The sequence below is a fragment of the Garra rufa genome, chromosome 12, assembly GCF_049309525.1.
Source record: "Garra rufa chromosome 12, GarRuf1.0, whole genome shotgun sequence".
Taxonomy (NCBI): domain Eukaryota; kingdom Metazoa; phylum Chordata; class Actinopteri; order Cypriniformes; family Cyprinidae; genus Garra; species Garra rufa.
The window spans coordinates 5,660,273-5,684,864 of NC_133372.1; the positions used below are offsets into that span (position 1 = coordinate 5,660,273).

Sequence of the window (24,592 nt, forward strand, 5' to 3'; positions counted from 1 at the left end):
ACTTGTGAACATCATGAACATCATCAGCTAAGACACCTGTTTGATTTGACCATTTTGCTTAATATGTCTAGTGCTTTGTAGTGGTTTATGAAGGAAAAAAAGTAGGGAAGAGCAAAGATCCTGCAATGTTTAAGCACACTTGAGGTGTTACTTTGTATCAGCCGTTTTTAAGCATAGCATCAGTATTGAAACACTGGGGCTGCTGTACGCATCTGAGGTGCACCAGCCTCAGTTTGGAAACAATTAGAGGAATTTTAACCCTTTCGTCCCCCGCGTGAGCTCGTCACACAAGCCCCGCACCGCCATCGTGCCCCCAGCAGCCTCCCTCCATTGAGAAAGTTAACAGTTTGTTTTTCACAGGGCTGAATGCTCCACTGCACACATTACCGAAGCCCCTTCATCTCCCCCCTTTCCTCAGGACGCAGCCCGTCCGCGAGAGGCTGGCTAAAATGATTTCTCTCTCTCTCTCTTTCTGTCTGTCTGTAAGGATTGCATTAAACAGATCTGAAGTCTATCGGATGCGCTCCTCTGGAATGAGCCCTTGCTGACACCTTCCTCCTGGTAAGTGCAGTCTTTCTGTCCTCGTCTGTCCATCCGTGGACAAAACTATCCACTTCCTGTGAGTCTTTTCTTCTTGTTGCGCTGTGCTTTCCCTTCTTCTTTTTGTCCTGAGAGCAATTTTGCCTCCCCTCGTGTCCATCCCGTATCTTTTCCAATTTCGTGCCCTCTCTCTCCGCGCTCCATCCCGTCTTCCCTCTCTCTCTGTGTCCCCTCCCTCTCTCCGTGTCTTTGTTGAGGTATTCTGATAAACAGTTTGGCCGTCATCTCCAGACCTCCCCCATTGTGTGTCCAATTCTCTTTGTTCTCTCAGCCTGTGGTGCTGTCCTGTGTGTGTGTGTGTGTGTGTGTGTGTGTGTGTGACTGACCACTTCAAGTGTGTCTGTGTTTGTCTGAATAGATGGAGCTACTATGCAAGAATTTAGCCATGTTGTCCATGTGTGTGCAGCATTTTGATTGTTTTTGTGTCTGCCTCTCTGTCTGTCTGTCTTTTTCCCAGTTCAGATCAGTTTATTTTCAGTTAACCTGATGTCTTTAGAGTTAATTTAGCAATTTCTGTCTGCTCGTTCTATATATATATATAATATATTTCATAACTTATTTTAAATGAGTTATTTTTACTTAGAGTATTTCAATATAATTGAATTGGTCTTTGTTGTCATGACAGGTGTGTTCCCAGTTTCTCTGTCAACTCTCATTTTAATTCTGTTTAATTTTAAATGAAACCATATTCATGTTTGTGTTGTCTTGACAAAAAAAAATGTGACCCTGCACCACAAAACCAGTCTTAAGTTGCATGGGTATATTTGTAGCAATACCCATATATACATTGTATTGGTCAAAACAATCGATATTTCTTTTATGCCAAAAATCATTAGGATGTTAAGATCATGTCCCATAAACTTTCAACCATAAATATATCAAAACCTAATTTTTGATTAGTAATATGCATTGCTAAGAACTTCATTTGGACAACTTTAAAGCAGCTTTTCTCAATATTTAGATTTTTTTGCACCCTCAGTTGTCAGATTTTCTGTATCTCAGCCAAATATTGTCCTATCCTAAAAAACGTCTACAGTACATCAATGGAAAGCTTATTTATTCAACTTTCAGGTGATGATAATGTTTCTTTATCAGCAAATCAGCATATTATAATGATTTCTGAAGGATCATGTGACGCTGAAGACTGAAGTAATGATGCTGAAAATTCAGCTTTGCATCGCAGGAATAAATAAATTTTAAAACATATTCAAACAGAAAGCAGTTATTTAATTTTGTAATAATATTTCAGAATTTCAGTATTTTTACTGTATTTTTAATGACATAATTAACAAATATTGTCCTATCCTAACAAAAACCTTCTGCATCAATTAAAAAAAGCTTATTTATTCAACTTTCAGATGATGTATAATCTCAATATCAAAAAATTGACCCTTATGGCTGGTTTTGTGACCCATGCTCACATATTAATAAAGTGGAAATATAATTTTTTTTTAGTTTGAAAGAAAAGAAATTAACATAAATTTTTATTACATTGATCAAAAGTGACAGTAAAGACAATTATAATGTTACAAAGATTTCTATTTCAAATAAATGCTGTTTTTTTTAAAACTTTTTTAACTTTTATTATTAATGTTTAATACAGCACAACTGTATTAAACATTAATAATAATCAGAAATGAGCAGCAAATCAGCATATTATAATGATTTCTGAAGGAGTAATGTTGCTGAAAATTCAGCTTTATATCACATAAATAAATTTCATTTTACAATATATTCAAATTAAAAAGATTTATTTCAAATTGTAATAATATTTCACAATATTACTGTTTTTATTGTATCTTTTATCAAATAAATGCAGCCTTGCTGAGCACAAGTGTCTTATTTTAAAAACATTACAATGGTAGAAACTTTTGAATGGTAGTGTACATATAGTTTTTTAAATATTTGGGATCTGTTTTTTTTTTAAGAAAATAAATTAACTTTAAATTAAATTACAGTGATCAAGAGTGACACTAAAGACAGTTATCATACAAAACATTTCTATTTCAAACAAATGCTGCAATTTTCAACTTTCCATTCATCAAAGAATCTTAAAAACTAAAATGAATAATAATCAAAAATGTTTCTTAAACAGCATATCAGCATATTAGAATGATTTCTGAAGGATCATGTGACCCTGAACACTGGAGTAATGTTAGTGAAAATTCAGCTTTATATCACATAAATAAATTTCATTTTACAATATATTCAAATTAAAAAGATTTATTTTTAATTGTAATAATATTTCATAATATTACTGTTTTATTGTATTTTTTTTATCAAATAAATGTAGCCTTGGTGAGCAAAAGACTCTTCTTTCAAAAACATTAGATTGGTAGAAACTTTTGAATATGTACTATGTGTACTTTTGGTAGTGTACATATAGTTTTGTCATTAATTTAAATATATAAAAGTAATTAAATATAAAAATAAATGATAATTTCATAATATTCATGTTTAATTTCTTTTAATGTTAACTTACAACATACAACATTTATTGTTACAAAGTTAACTGTTAGTATATGTAGAAATTAACCATTGCTGTAAAAGTAATTTTTGTTGTTGGATAAAACTCACCAACATGAATTAATGAAGTCTGAAAGAAACGTATTGTTGTTTTGAAAAGTCTCTGAAATGCTGTTGGATTTATTTCCGAACACAGAATTAATTGCAAACAGAAAAGCTAAACAACCATGATAATGAAAATTCATGGATCTGCAACTTCGAGTCTAAGTGCATGTTGTCCATTATTCAAGGCCAGGCGTCGGTGTGCAACGATTCATAAACAAATATGCAAATATACAGCTGTGAGCTTTGATTCAAGCTCGTAACGTTCGTTTAAACATACTTTTTCTCTTTTAATATCTGCTTGAATATATTAAATGATCAATCCCCCGTTGAAACAGATGCTTCTGTCACAAACCTGCCGTTGTCCGTGACACAAAGAGAAAGAGAGATGGACAGAGAAAGGGAGAATGAGAGAATGAGTGAAACGTGAATGGCGTGAGGATGGACACAATAAAAGGCCGGTCTTGTTGCCGTGCTGTTTAAGATTCTGCCCGGTGTCGGGTCTGTGGTCAGGGCTGAGTGAAAGTGCTCAGCTTTGGCGGATGACCACGTGCTCGCTCAGAGCGCCCGTAAAGCTCAACGGACTTCATTCACGTGCTAAAGAGCCTCTGCTTTGACAGATAGTTGGCCGCTCGCACAGAGAAGGCTTTCACGCAGAGACAGTGAAGGAGTGGAAGGTTTAGGGGGAAAAGATTGCAAACAAGGACGGATCTGAAAAGGCAAACACTTTCAGAGATACAACAAATATCCGTGCAACTGCTAATTTATTGGATGTGCCTTTACGTACATCTATCTCGGGACGCTCAGGTTTGCATTGGCTCTCGGCGGCAGAGGTTGCTGGCCCGTCTTAGTGCCCTAACTAGGGTAGAGCACGGACCTCCAGCTGCGTGAATGGCAATACAGTTCATTCGGGGTCTCTTTTAGGGGATAAAGGTTTCGGTTGTGTGACCCCTTTCAGTGTTTGGGGATTGAGGGCGGCCAGGCTCCCATGGGCAAAAAACTTTTTTGTACTTCAGTGAGTTAAATTACATGCACTGCAAATGATCAAGTCTAGTGCATGAACGAGACGGAGCGTCTTCATCCTGTGCACATTTGAAGGCAATTTCTTGTTTTCTGTCATTTTGACCATGCTTTACATGAGTAATCAGAGACTACGGATTTCATTCATGAAATGCACACAGAACAAATTGCTCTGTAAATCGTTCGTCTTTGGAAATTGTTGCACTGAATGAAATGTGACGATTTCTTTGAGATGGTTTTACAGATGATTTATACTGAAAATTGTGCTTGCGTTTCCTGAATGAGGCTGTAGATGCATTGATTACGAGAACAACATGTCAACAAACAACATGGTCTTGCAAGAACAAATATTGGGGCTTTTCATGTGATATTTTGTATAGTTTTCTCATGCAAGATTATGGACTGTTACGGTGCAGGCACCTTGTGCAATTTGCTAAAACAATCCCTAAATAGGTACACTGTAAAAAAATGACTGTGATTTGAACGGTAAAAGACGTTAAACCTATTAGTTGGTTAATGGTAAGTTCCCCTACTATGCAGTAAAAGACTGGACATTACATGTAATTTTACGGTAGTGTACCATTTTTGGAAGTGAAAAAGGGTGTATAATTTACAGTGAATAACCATAAATTGACATTCCAAGACTTCCCTTCGTTACATTTCACATTTGATGTTTTTTGTTCAAATAACTTTCTTCTTAGTTTTTGTCTCATCAGTTGGTTACGCCTAATGTTGTTAAATTAATGTTTATTGCATTATTTCAGTTTCATGTATGTTACCGTGATGGTGTTTAGTGTTTGTGCATCTTCTATATATGTTAGTATTTAAAAGCTGCTTGTGATAAGCTTTGGTTCTTAATGACTTTCTTCCTATCACCACCTGCTTTTGGTGGTTATCAGTGTATTACAAAGGTACAGATTTCAGTACTTCAGTAGGTTGGTATATTCACATTATATCACTTAATAAAATTACATTATTTAACTGTAAATTTAAGTAAAATCCATAAAACCTAAAATGTTACTACCGTAATTTTATGATTTTTTTTCATATTTTTGATCAAATAAATGCAGCCTCAGGGTCCTTGCACACCGAAATTGTCACACTTTAAAATATAAATATGACCTCATGATGTGTCAATCACGTTAACACACTGACTCTGAAACTTTCATCTGTCATAAGAAAATTCAGATCAGTTTCAATTTTTTGCATCCGTAGCAAGCATTTTGAATGGTGTTTTGACAGTTCAGAGCCACTGTGACGTTCTGTGCGTGATGAATATGAAAAAACGTATACCAAAATTTTAAACTCAGTGTGCAAGGACCAAGCCTGCATTTATTTGATCCAAAATACAGCAAAATAATAATAAAGCAAAATATTTTTCTATTTAAAGTAACTGTTTTTCTGAATTTATTTTAAAATGTAATTTATTCATGTGATCAAAGCTAAATTTTCAGCTGATTTACTGCTCAAGAAACATTTATTATTATTATTAATATTATTATTATTACTATTATTACTATCATCAATATTTTTCAGGATCCTTTGATGAATAGAAAGATCCAAAGATCAGCATTTATCTGAAGTAAAAAGCTTTTGTAACATTATACACTCAGTATCAAAAGCTTGGAGTCAAGAAATGATAGAAATTAATACTTTTATTTAGCAAGGATGCTTTAAATTGATCAAAAGTGATGATAAAAAAATTATAATGTTACAAACGATTTCTATTTCAGATAAATGCTGTTCTTCTGAACTTTATGTTCAGAAAAGTTCCACTCTGTTTTCAACATAACAATAATAAATAATCTAATAATAATAAATGTTTTTTGGGCAGCAAATCAGAATATTAATATTGGTTCACTGACTTATGCTAACCTAGTATACAACATTTCATGGTAAAAAAAAAAAAAACAGTAAGTAGAAATTAACATTAACCAGTTTTGTAAAATGCTGTAAAAGCAGTTTTGGTTGATATTAGGCAAATTAACTTAAATTGCATGCACTATGCAAGTGGAATATAATAATTTACATTATTTACAACATGGTCTTGCAATGCTTTTTGAGGGTACCAAAAAAAAAAAAAAAGATTTGAAATTGCATACATTGACTTAATATTCAAAAATATTAGAAAAAATCTCTTCAAGAAAAAAGCAATAAAAATGGGGCCAAATTTGTATCTCTGTATCTGTATTTTCTGAAGTTCGTTTTTTTTTCTTAGAGAGTAAATGAGTTCAATTTTGATTTCATTTTGACTTTAAATTGAATTTACCCAAAGTAGTGGCAGAAGTTAGTATATTCAATGCAAGATTATGGAGACACATTTTTTCTTTGAAATAGTGTGTACCAATGAATCACTTGCAATGCAGGAATGTGTATTAAATAGGGTCCATTTGATTTCATATGGACTTTAACTACTCTAACTATGGACTTTTTTGCTCAACCAGAAAGTTAATGTCACCAACTCTGTTCTTCTGTAACATCTGGACTAAACTGATGGCTCCAGCTGTCTGGACTTTCCTGAGTTCATCTTGAAACGCTTCCTGCAGTCCCAGCTGCTCATTATCACTTCTCTTGTCTTTCTTTATAACTTCCCTCCCTCTCGCTCTTTCCCTGACGGAGGATAATTAAAGATGAATAAGTCCATAAAGGCTCTGTATCAGCGTGCTGATGCTGCAGCGGCTGTAAAGCAGTGCCACAGTGAGACAGTGTTTATCTGAGAGTGTCTAGAGTGGATTACCATTAATCCTTGTATTTATTCCAGACTGTTTACAACGGTCAGTCACAAATTCGTTGTCTTTTGCAAACGTGCTCGTGATCAAGATCTGATTTTTGGCAGAATTTACCTTCGACGCCCTTCATATTTGCTCTCTCACTTATTGACCTTGTTACACGCGAAACTCAATATCCAAGGAATTCAGTTGTTTATACTTTGCTTAATCTAAGAGTGTTGAAGGAATGTTCCGGTTTGAATACAACTACAACAACTTCTATCGACAGCATCTGTGGTCTGCTTTTGATTACCACAACATTTTTGACTCGACCCTAAGTTTGTAGAAACGAATGTTGTGTTTACATTACGTCACTTACAGTGTAAGTCTGTGGGGCAGGGCAGGGTTTCAAAACAGAAATGTGAAAACTTGTATTTTAAGTTAAAGAACTTGTTCAAAAATATGTGTTAGTTTGCTGTAAAGTTCAACATATTGATACTTTTATTAAGCAAAATAACAGTAAAGATATTTATTTTGTAACGTGATTTCTGTTTCATATAAATGTTGTTCTATGGAACTTTCTATTCATCAGAGAATCTGATTTCCATAAAAATATTAATCAGCACTACTGTTTTCAACACTGATGATAATGTAAAAGTTTCATGTACAGCAAATCCACGTATTACAATGATTTTTGAAGGATCGTGTGACACTGAAGACTGCAGTAATGATGCTGAAAATTCAGCTTTGATCATAGAAATAAATTAAATTTTATAATAAATTCACTTAGAATACAGTTATTTGAAATATTACTGTTTTAACATGTATTTTCAATGAAATCAATGCAGTCTTGGTGAGCATAAAACATAAAATTATAAAAAATAATATTTAAAAAAAAATCTTACTGACCCCAAACTTAAGTGTAAGTTAACATTTAACCAGTTTTGTGAAATGCTGTAAAAGTAATGTTCATTATTGAGTGTTGTTGAAATCTCTTGAAGAAAAGTGCATAAAAATAGGGCTAAACCCTTATGCATTGCATTCCCTGTAAATTGTTGTCAGGAAAATTACCTTGCTACAAAATTGCCAGATTTTGTACTAGAATTTGGTGGATTTAAACAGTACTTGGACTGTTTTATTTTAACAAATAGATAATTTTATTAAGTAAAACAACAGTAAAGAAATTTAAGATGTAACAAAAGATTTCAGTTTCATATAATGTTGTATATGGAACGTTCTATTCATCAGAGAATCCTGAAAATGGCAGTTTCCATAAAGATATTAATCAGCACTACTGTTTTCAACATTCATAATAATCAGAAATGTTTCTTGAGCAGCAAATCAGCATATTAGAATGTTTTCTGAAAGATCATGTGACACTGAAGACTGGAGTAATGATGCTGAAAATTCAGCTTTGATCACAGGAATAAATTACATTTTGTGATAAAATTCACATAGAAAACTGTTATTTTAAATTGCAACAATATTTTAGAATATTACTGTTTTAACATATATTTTCAATCAAATAAATGCAGCCTTGAACAACAAAAATATTAAAAATAATATAAAAATAATTCTTATGACGCCAGACCTTTTGAACTGTTGTGTATATTTTTTATATATTCACATAGAAAACAGTTATCTGAAATTGTAATAATATTTCACAATATTACAGATTTTTTTTTTACTGTATTTTTGATCAAATAAAAGCAGCCTTGATAAGCATATCTTGCAAAAGCACCAATTTTATTATGACAGGAGATTAAAGTTGGGATGTAATTTGGCACCAAACAAAATGGCAAAATAAAAATGTTTTTAAATGCATAAAAAGTTTTTTGCTGACTATGGCTGCATTTATTTGATCAAAAATGCAGTAAACACAGTAAAATTCTGAAATAGTATTACAATTTAAAACAGCTGTTTTCTATTTGAATTTATTGTAAAATGTAATTTATTCCTGTGAGCAAAGCTGAATTTTCAGCATCATTACTCCAGTCTTCAGTCACATGATCCTTCAGAAATCATTCTAATATGCTGATTTGCTGCTCAAGAAACATTTTACATCTTTGCTTTGACTTTCGATCAATTGAATGCATCCTTGCCAAATATAAGTATTAATTTCTTTTTGGACCCAGACTTTTGAATGGTAGTGAATGCATTGATTTATATGGACCAGACAGAAAGTATTTCAACAAAATCCGAGTAGAAGCATGTGTCGTTACACCCCTAGTATCTATCTATGTAATGTTTTTACTGTATATGCAGGAAAAGTGTTGCGTGTCTATACATTTTTTGTTCCTTTATACAAACTGTGAGAAATCAAGATAATTTTGTTGTAGTAATTAATAGCTTGCTGTCAGTAAAGTTTAAGTTGCATTCACTGGAACATTGCTTTAAAATTATTTGACATTTTACCACATAAATCACATTTAGAACTTGCGCACAAACACCATAATGGTCATTTTGAGCTCATATTTTGAACTTTGAGCCCTGTGTTGCGACACTGCTTTAGAGGGAGGCATGGGCGTCCTGGGCAGGAACTGCCAGTGCAGTTTGTAAATCCACATAAAGGCCTTTAAATCTCTCCGTCTGGATTAGACTGAGCCGACGAGACGACAGAGCGTTACTGCTGAGAGCAGCAGGACGCCAAACACCTCCTGCCCTCAAAGTCACAACCTTTACACAGACACCGTGCACGGCTTCACTTTGTGCTTTACTGAGCTTTAGCGTGAGAGAGAAAGTGGTTCAGTCATTTTGGTTTCCCATCAGATATTAAAGAGATACTTTCAAGGTTCAGAACCTACATGTAGGAGCACAAAAATTGAGAAATTGAGGTGGCAAGGATCTACAAGAATGGTACGTATTGTTATATAAGAGAGCAGCGGTATTATGGGAAGTTTATGTTTTTCACCAAACTTTTTACTTTTATTTAAAAACTTAATTTCAAAATTTTATAATAAAAAAACAGCATTTTTTGCTCACAAAGGCTGCATTTATTTGATCAAAAATACAGTAAAAACTGTATCATTACTCCAGTCTTCACATAATCCTCCAGAAATCATTTGAATATGCTGATTTGCTGCACAAGAAACATTTTATTTCTTTACTTTGACTTTTGATCAATTTAATGCATCCTTGCTGAATCAAAGTATTAATTTCTTTCAAAAAATCCTATTGGTCCAAGACTTTTACAATTGAAGAATATGAATTCATCTACAGTTTAAGTCAAAAGTTTACATACAGCTTGCAGAATCTGCTAAATGGTAATTATTTTACCAAAATAAGAGGGATCATACAATATGCATGTTATTTTTTATTTAGTACTGACCGGAATAAGATATTTAACATAAAATAAATTTACATATAGTCCACAAGAGAATATGTTGAATTTATAAAAATGATTCTTAATACTGTGTTGTTACCTGAATGATCCACAACTGTGTTTTTTATTTGTATTTTTTTTTTTTGTGATAGTTGTTCATGAGTCCCTTGTTTGTCTTGAACAGTTAAACTGCTCACTGTTCTTCAGAAAAATCCTTCAGGTCCCACAAATTATTTGGTTTTTCAGCATTTTTGTGTATTTCAACTCTTTCCAGCAGTGACTGTTAGATTTTAAGATCCATCTTTTCACACCGAGGACAACTGAGGGACTCATATGCAACTATTACAGAAGGTTAAAACTCTCACTGGTGCTTCAGAAGGAAAAACGATGCATTAAGAGCCGGGGGTGAAAACTTTTGAACAGAATGGAGATGTGTACATTTTTCTTGTTTTGCCAAAATATCAGAACTATTCAGAAGCTACTACAGAAGATGCCTACATGTTCCCCAGAGGACAAAATAAGTTAGATTTACCCTGACCTTCAAATTCAAAAAGTTTTCACCCCCCGGCTCTTAATGCATGTTTTTTCCTTCTGAAGCATCAGTGAGTGTTTGAACCTTCTGTAATAGTTGCACATGAGTCCCTCAGTTGTCCTCAGTGTAAAAAGATGGATCTCAAAATCATACAATTGGAAAGGGTTCAAATACACAAAAATGTTGAAAAACCAAAAAATGTGTGTGACCTTAAGGACTTTTCTGAAGAAAATTGGGCAGTTTAACTGTTTAGGACAAACACAGGACTCATAAACAATTATCAATAAACAAAAAACACACAGCTGTGGATCATTCAACACAGTACTAAGAATCAAGTATGTGTAAACTTTTGAACTGGGTTATTTTTATAAATTCAACTACTATTTGCTCTTGTAGTCTATATATAATAGCTTTTTATGTGAAATATCCTATTCAGGTCAGTACTAAAAAAAAAAAACATGCATTTTGTATGATCCCTTCCCTTCTATTTTGGTAAAATAACATTTAGTAGATTCTGCTGTATATGAACCACACAGACAAAGTATTTCAATAAACCCTGAGTAGAAGTGAAACCACATTGCGGATTTCTTTTTTTTTTAATCATTTTTGCAGCAAAGGGGAAAAAGGTTTTATCTTGATAAACTCATTATCAAGATTTATATTATGACTGGAGGTATTTACACTTTGAAAAGTCTCTATTATATAATCACATTAGTTAATAATCTCATGCTCTTGTAAATCACTGATTGTTTTGGTGGATTGTCTACTGCTTTTGGATGGGAAAGAAACAAGCTGCCTCTAAACCAGGCATGGACCTCAAGCAATGTCGCAATATTGTGTAGAAACAACACGTGAGCATTTGAGAGGAGTCTTAAAAATTAAAGTTCTCTTCTGACTTACTCATAAATGTCTTGAAAAGCTTGAGTAACTTTAAGATTGTTTGAATTGTTCACTCATAGTCTAATCTAGTTAGAAGAGCTGTCAGCTCGTTATTAACCCGTACTGACCTCACGGATATCTGTGTGCATTTGTGTCTGTCATCCATCTTTGACCTTATTTATTCATCCTGTGCTTTCATATCTCCTCTATTAACCCGAAAGGAATCGTCCCAGACGGGCTGTCAGCGGCCCACCTAGTCTGCTCATTGTCTGACCCTGGCCTCCCCTTCGGTGCATTTGTCACTGCCATCATTGGCTTTCATGGTTCTCCATCTCTCTCTCCATCATCCCTCCATCTCTATGGCCTCTGATGAGTCTGAGAAGGTGGGCATGAATAGAATGAATGTGGGAGTGCTGAGGGTATTAAGGGGGATTTGGGGGATTGAGGGTCTTTTGCTATTGAGGTGCATTAGACATGGTCGGCGATGAAGTGTCTGCCGCACAGCGTCACGCTCCCGGAGCCAAGAATAAGATCTGCAGTACGCATGCCGCATCCGCTGCCAGAGGATTCCATTGAAACTCGACACATTTCTGAAGAATTCAAATATGCGCCATTCATAAAATTCAATTTATCCACCTCCTCTTGTTGTGACTGTTTTTCCCTATTAACTGGATTTTGAGTTTTATGTAAATATTGCTTAAAGCTGAAGTGTGCAATTTCGTCTCCGATAGTCGTGTCATCAAGTGGAAATGTAAAAATGAGCAGTTTTCAAATGGGTTTTGTAAACACTCCCCCTATCTGCTATTGGAGAGACCCACTGATAGCCCCGCCCCCAGATCATGCCATTGGTCGAGCCAGTGTTGTTGTTTAGGATGTGAAGGATATATATTATATCTTGAATGGCTTAGGCAGCGATCACGCCGAACGCGTTTTTGCAGTGAGAGGCGCCTTTTTTGAATGGTTTTCTGTTGGCAGTGAGCGTTCTGCGCGTTGCTTATGCGCCCTGGGCGCCTCGCGTTTTCGCCGCCTGCTGCGCCTTGCATTTTTGCAGAAGCGCACCTGAACCTCTGAGCACCTGAAGTTGAAAAAAAAGCAACTCTGAGCGGAAAAACGCCCGATGTCATTTGCGTTTTTTCCATTGTCCAATCGAATGGATGGAGAGGCGGCCTTCTGTTGTGGTGACCAAAGTTTACCGTTGCTTAAAAAGTCCAGAGACTGCAAGAAATGGAGGAGAAACTTTTGGTGTCTGTCGTGGGTAACCCGGAGCTGTATTTTTTAGGGCTTCTGCTAATATGACAGTTTAATTAACAGCAAAAACCAAAGATTTTAGAGCGCTGGCACCATAATCCTTTGATTTGACTGACAGGACAGCTGTTTTGGTCGTTGCCTAGCAACATAAAACAACGGCAGCACACTGCTCTTTTTTTAAAAGTCACCAAAAAAGTCATTATATAGATCAGTGGTTTTAACCCTGAAAAAAATCAAAAGTCCAGTCAAGATTTTTAGTGTTTTTTTAAGAAGTCTCTTCTGCTCACCAAGCCTGCTTTTTTTTTTTAATCCAAAATACGGCAAAAGCAGTAATATTGTGTAAAATACTATTTAAAATAACTGCTTTCTATTTTAATATATTTTAAGATGTAATTTATTGCTGTGATCAAAGCTGAATTTTCTGCATGATTACTCCAGTCTTCAGTGTCACATGATCCTTCAGAAATCATTCCAATATGCTGATGAACTTTCAGCTGAAAATGTTTCCAAAATAATTTATTTTGAATATATATATGTATTACTTTTTTTGTTTAAACCGGATATCATTAATTTTTTTCTCATTCTAATAATATAATTTTGATTTAATTTACATACACCCCTCCCTTGCAAACACTCCCCCTATCTGTTATTGGTGAGAGCCACTGATAGCCCCACTCCTAAATCAAGCTATTGGTCAAGCCAGTGTTGCCGTTTAAAATGGGAAGTTTATTTTTTGGTGTTAAATCAACTTATGAATAGCTTACTTATGGATATTCTCTGCATATTAAACTGGTATATGAAATGTGTTTTAACCATGGAAAACTGACACACATCAGCTTACTAAATTGAAATGTAAAATGTAAATACTTTTGATCTGATTGATATTAGTTTCTGCTGAAAATGAACTTTCAGTTGAAAAATTTTCCCAGAATTTTGATTATTAATAATTTTGATACTAGAACAAAAGTTTGTGTTTCTAAAAAAAAAAAAGTAAATAATGTTTTCAGCTTAGTGTTATTATAGTAGAGCTAATATCTTGAAGTGGGTGGCTTTTATTTTTACATTTTCATTTTTTATTTTTCATCTTTTTTTGTTATTCTTTTTTAAAATTTGTGTTTCACTTTGTTTTATTGCAGTTTTAGTAATTGTAGTACTTATATTTCAGGTAGTTTTCAATACAACTTCATGTAATACTTTTTTTTTTTTCATTTTAGCTTCATTTCAGTTACTGAAAATTATTGAAATTGTTGAAAAATGAATGTGAAAATTGTAACATTTAATATGGTGATTAAAAAAGCCAAAAAACGAATAGTCTATTTGACTGAGGCGTTATCTGATTTACTAATTGAAGCTATGTTATTATAATCTTTTTGGATATGTTTTTAAAGTCGTTTTTCTAAATGGAAAATAGCTGTTTTGTGGTGTTTTCAAGATAACTCAGAATAGACTACTTATGGATGTTTTCTGCATATTAAACTGGTATATGAAATATGTTTTAACCATGAAAAACATCATCCTACTAAATTGAAATGTAAAATGTAAATACTTTTGATCTGATTGATATTAGTTTCTGCTGAAAATGAACTTTCAGTGGAAAAATTTCCCAGAATTTTGATTATTAATAATTTTGATACTAGAACAAAAGTTTGTGTTTCTAAAAACAAAAATAGTAAATAATGTTTTCAGCTTAGTGTTATAATAGTAGAGCTTATATACTATTATAATTTTTATTAATATCTTGAAGTGGGTGGCTTTTATTTTTACATTTTCATTTTTTATTTTTCATCTTTTTTTGTTATTCTTTTTTTTAAATTTGTATTTCACTTTGTTTTTATTGCAGTTTTATTAAATGTAGTACTTATATTTCAGGTAGTTTTCAATACAACTTCATGTAATACTTTTTTTTTTTTCATTTTAGCTTCATTTCAGTCACTGAAAATTATTGAAATTTTTGAAAAATGAATGTGAAAATTGTAACATTTAATATGGTGATTAAAAAAGCCAAAAAACGAATAGTCTATTTGACTGAGGCGTTATCTAATTTACTAATTGAAGCTATGTTATTATAATCATTTTGGATATGTTTTTAAAGTCATTTTTCTAAATGGAAAATAGCTGTTTTGTGGTGTTTTCAAGATAACTCAGAATAGACTACTTATGGATGTTTTCTGCATATTAAACTGGTATATGAAATATGTTTTAACCATGAAAAACATCATCCTACTAAATTGAAATGTAAAATGTAAATACTTTTGATCTGATTGATATTAGTTTCTGCTGAAAATGAACTTTCAGTGGAAAAATTTCCCAGAATTTTGATTATTAATAATTTTGATACTAGAACAAAAGTTTGTGTTTCTAAAAAAAAAAAATAGTAAATAATGTTTTCAGCTTAGTGTTATAATAGTAGAGCTTATATACTATTATAATTTTTTATTAATATCTTGAAGTGGGTGGCTTTTATTTTTACATTTTCATTTTTTATTTTTCATCTTTTTTTGTTATTCTTTTTTAAAATTTGTATTTCACTTTGTTTTTATTGCAGTTTTAGTAATTGTAGTACTTATATTTCAGGTAGTTTTCAATACAACTTCATGTAATACTTTTTTTTTTTTCATTTTAGCTTCATTTCAGTTACTGAAAATTATTGAAATTGTTGAAAAATGAATGTGAAAATTGTAACATTTAATATGGTGATTAAAAAAGCCAAAAAACTAAGTCTATTTGACTGAGGCGTTATCTGATTTACTAATTTAAGCTATTTTATTATAATCTTTTTGGATATGTTTTTAAAGTCGTTTTTCTAAATGGAAAATAGCTGTTTTGTGGTGTTTTCAAGATAACTCAGAATAGACTACTTATGGATGTTTTCTGCATATTAAACTGGTATATGAAATATGTTTTAACCATGAAAAACATCATCCTACTAAATTGAAATGTAAAATGTAAATACTTTTGATCTGATTGATATTAGTTTCTGCTGAAAATGAACTTTCAGTGGAAAAATTTCCCAGAATTTTGATTATTAATAATTTTGATACTAGAACAAAAGTTTGTTTCTAAAAAAAAAAAGTAGTAAATAATGTTTTCAGCTTAGTGTTATAATAGTAGAGCTTATATACTATTATAATTTTTATTAATATCTTGAAGTGGGTGGCTTTTATTTTTACATTTTCATTTTTTATTTTTCATCTTTTTTTGTTATTCTTTTTTAAAATTTGTATTTCACTTTGTTTTTATTGCAGTTTTATTAAATGTAGTACTTATATTTCAGGTAGTTTTCAATACAACTTCATGTAATACTTTTTTTTTTTTTTTCATTTTAGCTTCATTTCAGTCACTGAAAATTATTGAAATTGTTGAAAAATGAATGTGAAAATTGTAACATTTAATATGGTGTTTAAAAAAGGCAAAAAACTAATAGTCTATTTGACTGAGGCGTTATCTGATTTACTAATTGAAGCTATGTTATTATAATCTTTTTGGATATGTTTTTAAAGTCATTTTTCTAAATGGAAAATAGCTGTTTTGTGGTGTTTTCAAGATAACTCAGAATAGACTACTTATGGATGTTTTCTGCATATTAAACTGGTATATGAAATATGTTTTAACCATGAAAAACATCATCCTACTAAATTGAAATGTAAAATCTAAATACTTTTGATCTGATTGATATAAGTTTCTGCTGAAAATGAACTTTCAGTGGAAAAATTTCCCAGAATTTTGATTATTAATAATTTTGATACTAGAACAAAAGTTTGTTTCTAAAAAAAAAAAGTAGTAAATAATGTTTTCAGCTTAGTGTTATAATAGTAGAGCTTATATACTATTATAATTTTTATTAATATCTTGAAGTGGGTGGCTTTTATTTTTACATTTTAATTTTAATTTTTTATTTTTCATCTTTTTTTGTTATTCTTTTTTAAAATTTGTATTTCACTTTGTTTTTATTGCAGTTTTAGTAATTGTAGTACTTATATTTCAGGTAGTTTTCAATACAACTTCATGTAATACTTTTTTTTTTTTTTTTCATTTTAGCTTCATTTCAGTCACTGAAAATTATTGAAATTGTTGAAAAATGAATGTGAAAATTGTAACATTTAATATGGTGTTTAAAAAAGGCAAAAAACTAATAGTCTATTTGACTGAGGCGTTATCTGATTTACTAATTGAAGCTATGTTATTATAATCTTTTTGGATATGTTTTTAAAGTCGTTTTTCTAAAATGGAAAATAGCTGTTTTGTGGTGTTTTCAAGATAACTCAGAATAGACTACTTATGGATGTTTTCTGCATATTAAACTGGTATATGAAATATGTTTTAACCATGAAAAACATCATCCTACTAAATTGAAATGTAAAATGTAAATACTGTTGATCTGATTGATATTAGTTTCTGCTGAAAATGAACTTTCAGTTGAAAAATTTCCCAGAATTTTGATTATTAATAATTTTGATACTAGAACAAAAGTTTGTGTTTCTAAAAAAAAAAAAATAGTAAATAATGTTTTCAGCTTAGTGTTATAATAGTAGAGCTTATATACTATTATAATTTTTATTAATATCTTGAAGTGGGTGGCTTTTATTTTTACATTTTAATTTTAATTTTTTATTTTTCATCTTTTTTTGTTATTCTTTTTTAAAATTTGTATTTCACTTTGTTTTTATTGCAGTTTTAGTAATTGTAGTACTTATATTTCAGGTAGTTTTTAATACAACTTCATGTAATACTTTTTTTTTTCATTTTAGCTTCATTTCAGTCACTGAAAATTATTGAAATTGTTGAAAAATGAATGTGAAAATTGTAACATTTAATATGCTGATTAAAAAAGCCAAAAGACCAATAGTCTATTTGACAGAGGCATCATCTGATTTACTAATTATGTTGTTATAATCTTTTTGGATATGTTTTTAAAGTAGTTTTTCTAAATGGAAAATAGCTGTGTTTCCAAGATAACTCAGAATAGACTGACTTGTAATAAAAGGGACTTCGTTATCGAAGTGAGTATTTCCATTTGATACTATCATATGGTATCAAGTTAAAGTGAATCAGTACCAAAATGTGAAAAAGGTGGACCTAGACACAGGACATCTACAGAGTGGCCAGTGTTTGGTGTGTTTGTGTTTGTGTAAAATCAAGACAGATGCTGCAGTGGTTTCTCTGTGACGCGTCAGGAAGTATATGTTTAAGTGTGATTGAGCATGTGTTTGTGCTAGGGCTGTCAAAATTAACGCGTTAATAGCGCATTAACGCAAATTCATTTTAACGGCACTAATTTTATTAACGCGCGATTAACGCAGCGCACATTGTCTGTTTGACCCACTACGTAGCCCATAGTTAAAGAAATGGATGCACAATGTTGCCAACCTAGCGAAAAGTGTCTAGCAACAATACATAAACACATAATTGGACAAACCTAATATAGTTTCTGAGGCTCTTCGGTTTTGCTGAACGTGCGTGAGGTCTTCCAATGCGCGCGCACCTCCCTCTCTTTATATCTGCGTCTGCTCTGTTCAGCGAGTTATGTTCATTCCAGTGCTTGAAGTAGGCCGGTACGCAGGCACTTCTGTATCTTATCCTTTTGCGTACGTGCACTTTTTCGTGCGTACCGGCACTTCTGGCATATTTAATGAATGCAAGCGGAGTCGGGCTACGTTAGGATTGGTGCTGTGGAGTTGATGCGTAAAGCCACATACGAGTATGCACGTGAAAACGGCGATATCATATGCACGCTAAAGTTAATTTCAGCTTATTAATAGAACGCCAAATAGAAACAGAAAGTCGTGCTAGTGCGCATTTTCATGAGACCAGGCTCTCCAATCAGTACATTATAACCAAAACAATACATTAAAAAATAAAAGAAGCAGGTTTTTGGGATCACATAACTTTAAATGGGTAAACTCCTAAAAAGTCAAAGGATCCTGAAGGTATTCAAAAGGGAAATTAAAAACAACGATAATAATGCAGAGAATAGTGACTTATGTCCAGATGCCGGTAAATTATTCTTTTCAGTGATAGAATCATGATATGATTTTTTTCAGTTATTATTTCATATTACTTTGGTTGTCTGATAACAGAAATATTAAATCAAAACAATGGAAACAGTTTTGTTGAGAACTTGGCTGCATTAAATTACAGTATGTGGGCACCGAGAGGCAAACAAATGTAATAATAAATGTAGATTTTGCATGTTCAGAAGCAGTGAGCTGCCCTGTCCTGCAAATAATGTAAACAGGCTTGTGTAAGTAAATTGCTCAGTGCAAAGAAAGAGAAGTAATGGGAATCTGGTGTTTCTATGTTCTTTTTTCATGTGTCTAATAGACATGAACAAGTTATTTGAAAAACATCTATGACATTTGAAACAAGTTAGTCTTCATGCTCTATGTCAAGTATGGTTTCACTGATAATAAACACATATTTGCTTAAAGCATCCATATTTGTCCATGCCAATGTTGATTAGAGTATTAAAAACTTTAAAAAGTATTAATTTAAGGTACATTTAGAACAGATAAAAATGTGCGATTAATCGCGAGTTAACTCATGACAACCATGCGATTAATCGCGATTAAAATTTTTAATCGATTGACAGCCCTAGTTTGTGCATGTGTGTATGTGTTTACTCAAGGACTAACAGGGATGTTTGTACTAAAGTGAAGCTGTGTGTATGTATATATTTTGAGCTTATGTAAGATCTCAGATGTGTGTTTGCACGTTGGGTTTACCTGAGCCTGATGCGCTGTCAAACGCCTAATGGAAAAATGACCTGGGTGAACCGTTTTGAGCTCTAGGGAGGTCATCACAGAGAGCCATTGATTGCCATGACAGGCTGAAAATATATCAAAACCTCTTCTTCAACTTGTAATTAAACTTTTAATGATCTGCTGCCTGATCGTCCACGGGCTGACAATTACAGCAAAATCAATGTTATGTTTGAGAATAACATTATGTTGAACCGCCGCGGGTCTTGGAAGAGGTCCAGTCGTTTACTCTGATGAGAGATGGAGGTTAATTAGATTAGAAATAGCAAGACTTACACCATCTAACCCATCAGGAGAAGATGAAGCTGTCTCTCTGTGTTCTGTCTGTTTATCTGTCTGTCTCGCTCACTTGTTGTCTGGATGTCCATCTGTTTTCTTTCTGGTCTTTTTTGGTTTATTTTGTTGATTTGTCAATCTGGCATCATTTAAAATCCCAAACCTTTCGTATTTTTACTGTTTTGATAGAGAATTATATTCATCTCTTTTTCCATGCAATTACAATGAAGGATCAAAGCTTTCAAGCTTCAGAAAGTCCATATTTCAAGTCTTTTTTTTATTTGAATAACATGGGGTGTTTAATAAGAGCCGCTTACTTTCAGTGTTTGGTTTTGGAAGTGTTTTTCAAATCATTTTTCCCATAGGGAGTCTTTTTAAAACGTTATAAGCCATGAACTAAACCAACCAGCTATGAGGTGAATGAATCACAACATTACAAACATTTTTTTAGCAAAAAAGCAAAAAGACAATACTAGATGGCTTTAATGGACAACTAAAATCTCATGAAGCATTGTGAATGACATGATCAAGTTAAAATTGATGAAATGTAAAACTATTCAGTTGAAGTTGTTGATCAGAAGCAATATGTTTTTAATTTACTGCAAAATATGCATGTACACTACTAGTCAAAAGTTTTTTAAAAGTTAGATTTTTAATGTTTTTAAAGAAGTCTCTTCTTTTCTCTAAGCCTCCATTTATTTGATCAAAAGCACAGTAAAAACAGTAAAAATTTAAAATATTTTTACTATTTAAAATAACTGTTTTCTATATGAATGTATTTTAAAATATAATTTATTCTTCTGATTTCAAAGCTGAATTTTTATCATCATTACTCCAGTCTTCAGTGTCACATGATCCTTCAGAAATCATTCTAATATTCTGATTTGCTGCTTAAAAACATGTATTATTATTATTATTATTATTATGTTATAATAAACAGCTGAGTAGAATTGTTTCAGTTTTTTAGATGAATAGAAAGTTCAGAAGAACAGTATTTATTTGAAATATAATTTTTTTGTAATGTTATAAATGTCTTTATCATCACTTTTGATCAATTTAAAGCATCCTAGCTAAACAAAAGTATTAATTTCTATCATTTCTTTCCCCCCAAAAATGATAAAAATGTAACTCCAAGCTTTAGAATGGTATAGTTTATAATGTTACAAAAACTTTTTATTTCAGATTTATGCTGATCTTTAGATATTTCTATTAATCAAAGAAAAAATGTTCTGGAAAAAAATGTACTCAACTGTTTTAAATATTGATAATATTATTAAAAAATGTTTCTTGAATTTTCATGTCCTGAAAATTCAGCTTTGCATCACAGGAATAAATTATTATTATTTTAAAATATATTCAAATAGACACCAGTTGTTTTAAACGGTAAAAATATTTCAATTTTTTTTGTTTTGTTTTGTTTTTGCTGTACTTTGGATCAAATAAATGCATGCTTGGTGAGCAGAAGAGACTTATTTAATAAAACATAAAAAAAAATCTTACAAAAACTATATTTGACTATTTTGAGAGTGTAGGGAATCTGACTTGATTATGTTATTTGGTCACTGCAACTCTCAGATTAGCCTTTTTCACACTTCCGTGTTTCTGGCTTCCGGATTGGCGCTCGCAGGGTAAAAGATTTTCCGGTGACAGCAATGGCCGTACTTAACACGCATAAATTCGGCAATTTAAGTCTATTTTTACAAAATAGATACTATGATACTATGATATATACCGGGGTTTTACTCTAAAAATAGCAAACATTTTTTCGAAAATTTTGTGTCAGCTTCTGGTCATCACATAGACTATGTTTATTTAATTATGAATGTTAGCACTTATAATACAGTACAGTTTTGAGTTTTGCCGTTCTGTCTATTTGGTGCTGGCTGTGCATTATGAGTCTTCACGTCATTTTTTTCGCGATTATTAAAGGAGAACTCCGGTGTGATATTGACCTAAAGTGTATTGAATCATGATACCGAGTGTGAACGTACCTTGCATATTTCATCTCGGTTTGTGTCCAGCTGTCCGAAATCTGGGGTCAGTTAGCCGATGCTCACAACAGCTTGTCAATGAGAGTCAATGGGGCATCGAAGCAGTCATGTAAATAAATCACTGTTTTACGCCATTTACGAGGCACAAAGTAGCGCCACACTTCATCGGTAGACTTCCAAGGGCCCCGACATTTAAAACGAGACATTGAGAACTCAGAAAAAGCACCGGTAGTTTATTTACGAGAAGATTTATACAGACAATAACTGCAAGATGTTTAGCGGCCGCCGCCATCTTGAATGTAGTCACGTTAAGTCGAGTGACGAGCAGGAAGGAACGTATCAGGTTTTCAACTTATCAGGTTGTAGTTTCCTTCCTGCTCGTCACTCGACTTATCGTGACTACATTTAAGATGGCGGCGGCCGCTAAACATCTTGCAGTTACTGTCTGCATAAATCTTCTCGTAAATAAACTACCGGTGCTTTTTCTGAGTTCTCAATGTCTCGTTTTAAATGTCGGGGCCCTTGGAAGTCTACCGATGAAGTGTGGCGCTACTTTGTGCCTCGTAAATGGCGTAAAACAGTGATTTATTTACATGACTGCTTCGATGCCCCATTGACTCTCATTGACAAGCTGTTGTGAGCATCGGCTAACTGACCCCAGATTTCGGACAGCAGTGGACAAGACGAGATGAGATATGCAAGGTACGTTCACACTCGGTATCATGATTCAATACACTTTAGGTCAATATCACACCGGAGTTCTCCTTTAATGGTGTTATTATTATTATTGAAGTAATATTGTATTTTCTACTTGCTCTCCTTTGCATTATTTATTTTACGGTGTAAATGTACATTGCATAATGTGCCCAGGGATATACATAATAAAATAATATAATACTAAACAAGACAAGACTCCGATTAATGGCTTTATTCCATTTGGATCTGGATTACGTTGCTGTATTGAGTTTATGCATCATCCGGACTCAGAATTGTTTAATTTAATCTTGGGAAAATGTGCATTTGGATATAAATGCTGTCAAATGCTGTCATAATTTACCATGATGTAGTGATTCGAGGGAAATGACTGAGTAAATTGAGAAAATACGCTTAAATATACCGGAGATTGAGAACAGAAACTATAGCTGGCGTTATGTTGCGCATATTATATTGATATTGATGAGTCAGCGGTCCCAGTGCCCATATAAATCACAAACAAGTAAAAATGTTGTTTCTTTGTTGATTATATAACCACCACTTTGGAAAACAGACAAAACAGAAAATGTAAAAGGCATTATTTGAGACAAGAGCATATTAATATAATAGGCGCAGACCTGAAGCGGAACTGACCTTACCCTGCGCTGACGTAATTTCCGATTTTTGTGAAAAAGGCTTATTGGTGAATTTTTTGACAGCATCATGGGTAATGTAGTTTTTTACCACAACTTCAGCTGTCAGAACATCAATTGACAGCCTCGTAGCTCACAACAGGTCTGTCTTTAAAGGTTTGAAAGTTAGCAGTTAAATCAATCTCTCTAAAACAAATAAAGTTTTCACTTCAGGAACCTGACTGTTGCTCTTCATAACATCATGAATCTTTCGTCTCTCTTCTTCTCAGGACTCTCTCACCGTTCCTGAGTACAGGAGTGGTTTTTGCAGTAACCATGACAGGATTGCCATTCCGGGTCGGACCGCTGTCCTTCATTGGACTTGTCATCTTCCTCCTCCTCCTCTCTCTCGTCAAGACACAGACGCCATCACTCCCAGCGACCTCTGACCCACAGTCTGTGCCCTCTCTGCCTGAAGATTGCCGGAGAAAAATGCACCCGGTTACCTCCTACACAGGTGGGTGTAAAACTCCTCGCTCTCTCTTGCCCTTTCCATCTTCGCATTTGAAGCCAAAGGTTAAAACGATAAGCCTTCGAATCATTTTTTTTCCCTAAACATCTCGGTAATATTTGACAAGCTAGTAGAAACTGTCTCACATAGCCAATCGTCCACATTGCAGCTAAATCAGAAGAGACCATCTAGATGAATCATGAAAGATAAAAGCTGTCAAATGAAGGGGCTAAATCACATTTTTCATTACGATGGCTGTAAATTTAAGTTACAAGAGCCTTTTTGAAAAAGACATCACTTGCGTTTTATTCTTAAATGTGCATTAGCTAGTCCATATTTATTCAGTGGGGATGCATTAAATTAATCAAAAGTGACTGTAAAGACATTTATAATGTTATGAAAGATTTATGTTTTAAATAAATGCTGTACTTTTAAACTTTCTATTCATCAAAGAATCCTAAAAAAATGTACCAGTATTTTTACAAAAATGTTGATAAAAATAATAATTATCTGAAATGTTTGTTGAACTGCAAATCAGCATATTTGAATGATTTCTGAAGGATCGTGTGAAACTGAAGACTGGAATAATGCAGGGCCCTGTGATTTCTGTGATGAGCATGAGAGGCTTCTTTAAAAAACACTACAAGTCTTGCTTATCCCAGACTTTTGAGAGGTAATGTACACTATCAGTCAAAAGTTTGGACACACTTGACTTTGTTAAATATTAATTATTTTAAAAACAATATAATATATGTTTAATTTAATTTTAATTTAATTTTATTTTTAAGAAAAACATTTGTTTGTTTTTTTCCATGGGAAAAAAATTCTCAATTCTTATTTGAAAATCAAATCAA

The 24,592-nt window shown here is 32.8% G+C and overlaps 1 protein-coding gene across 1 annotated transcript in view; it reads left to right on the forward strand.

Annotated features, from left to right (window-relative positions):
- Positions 1-251: 251 nt before the first annotated feature.
- Positions 252-24,592, forward strand: part of sema5bb (sema domain, seven thrombospondin repeats (type 1 and type 1-like), transmembrane domain (TM) and short cytoplasmic domain, (semaphorin) 5Bb) — a 71,780-nt gene continuing 47,439 nt past the window's right edge. Inside the window, exons 1-2 of the mRNA XM_073851788.1 lie at positions 252-561; positions 23,518-23,744. Of these exons, the coding sequence (XP_073707889.1) occupies positions 23,564-23,744 (181 nt within the window). The 5' untranslated portion in view covers positions 252-561; positions 23,518-23,563. The remainder of the gene's footprint in view (positions 562-23,517; positions 23,745-24,592) is intronic.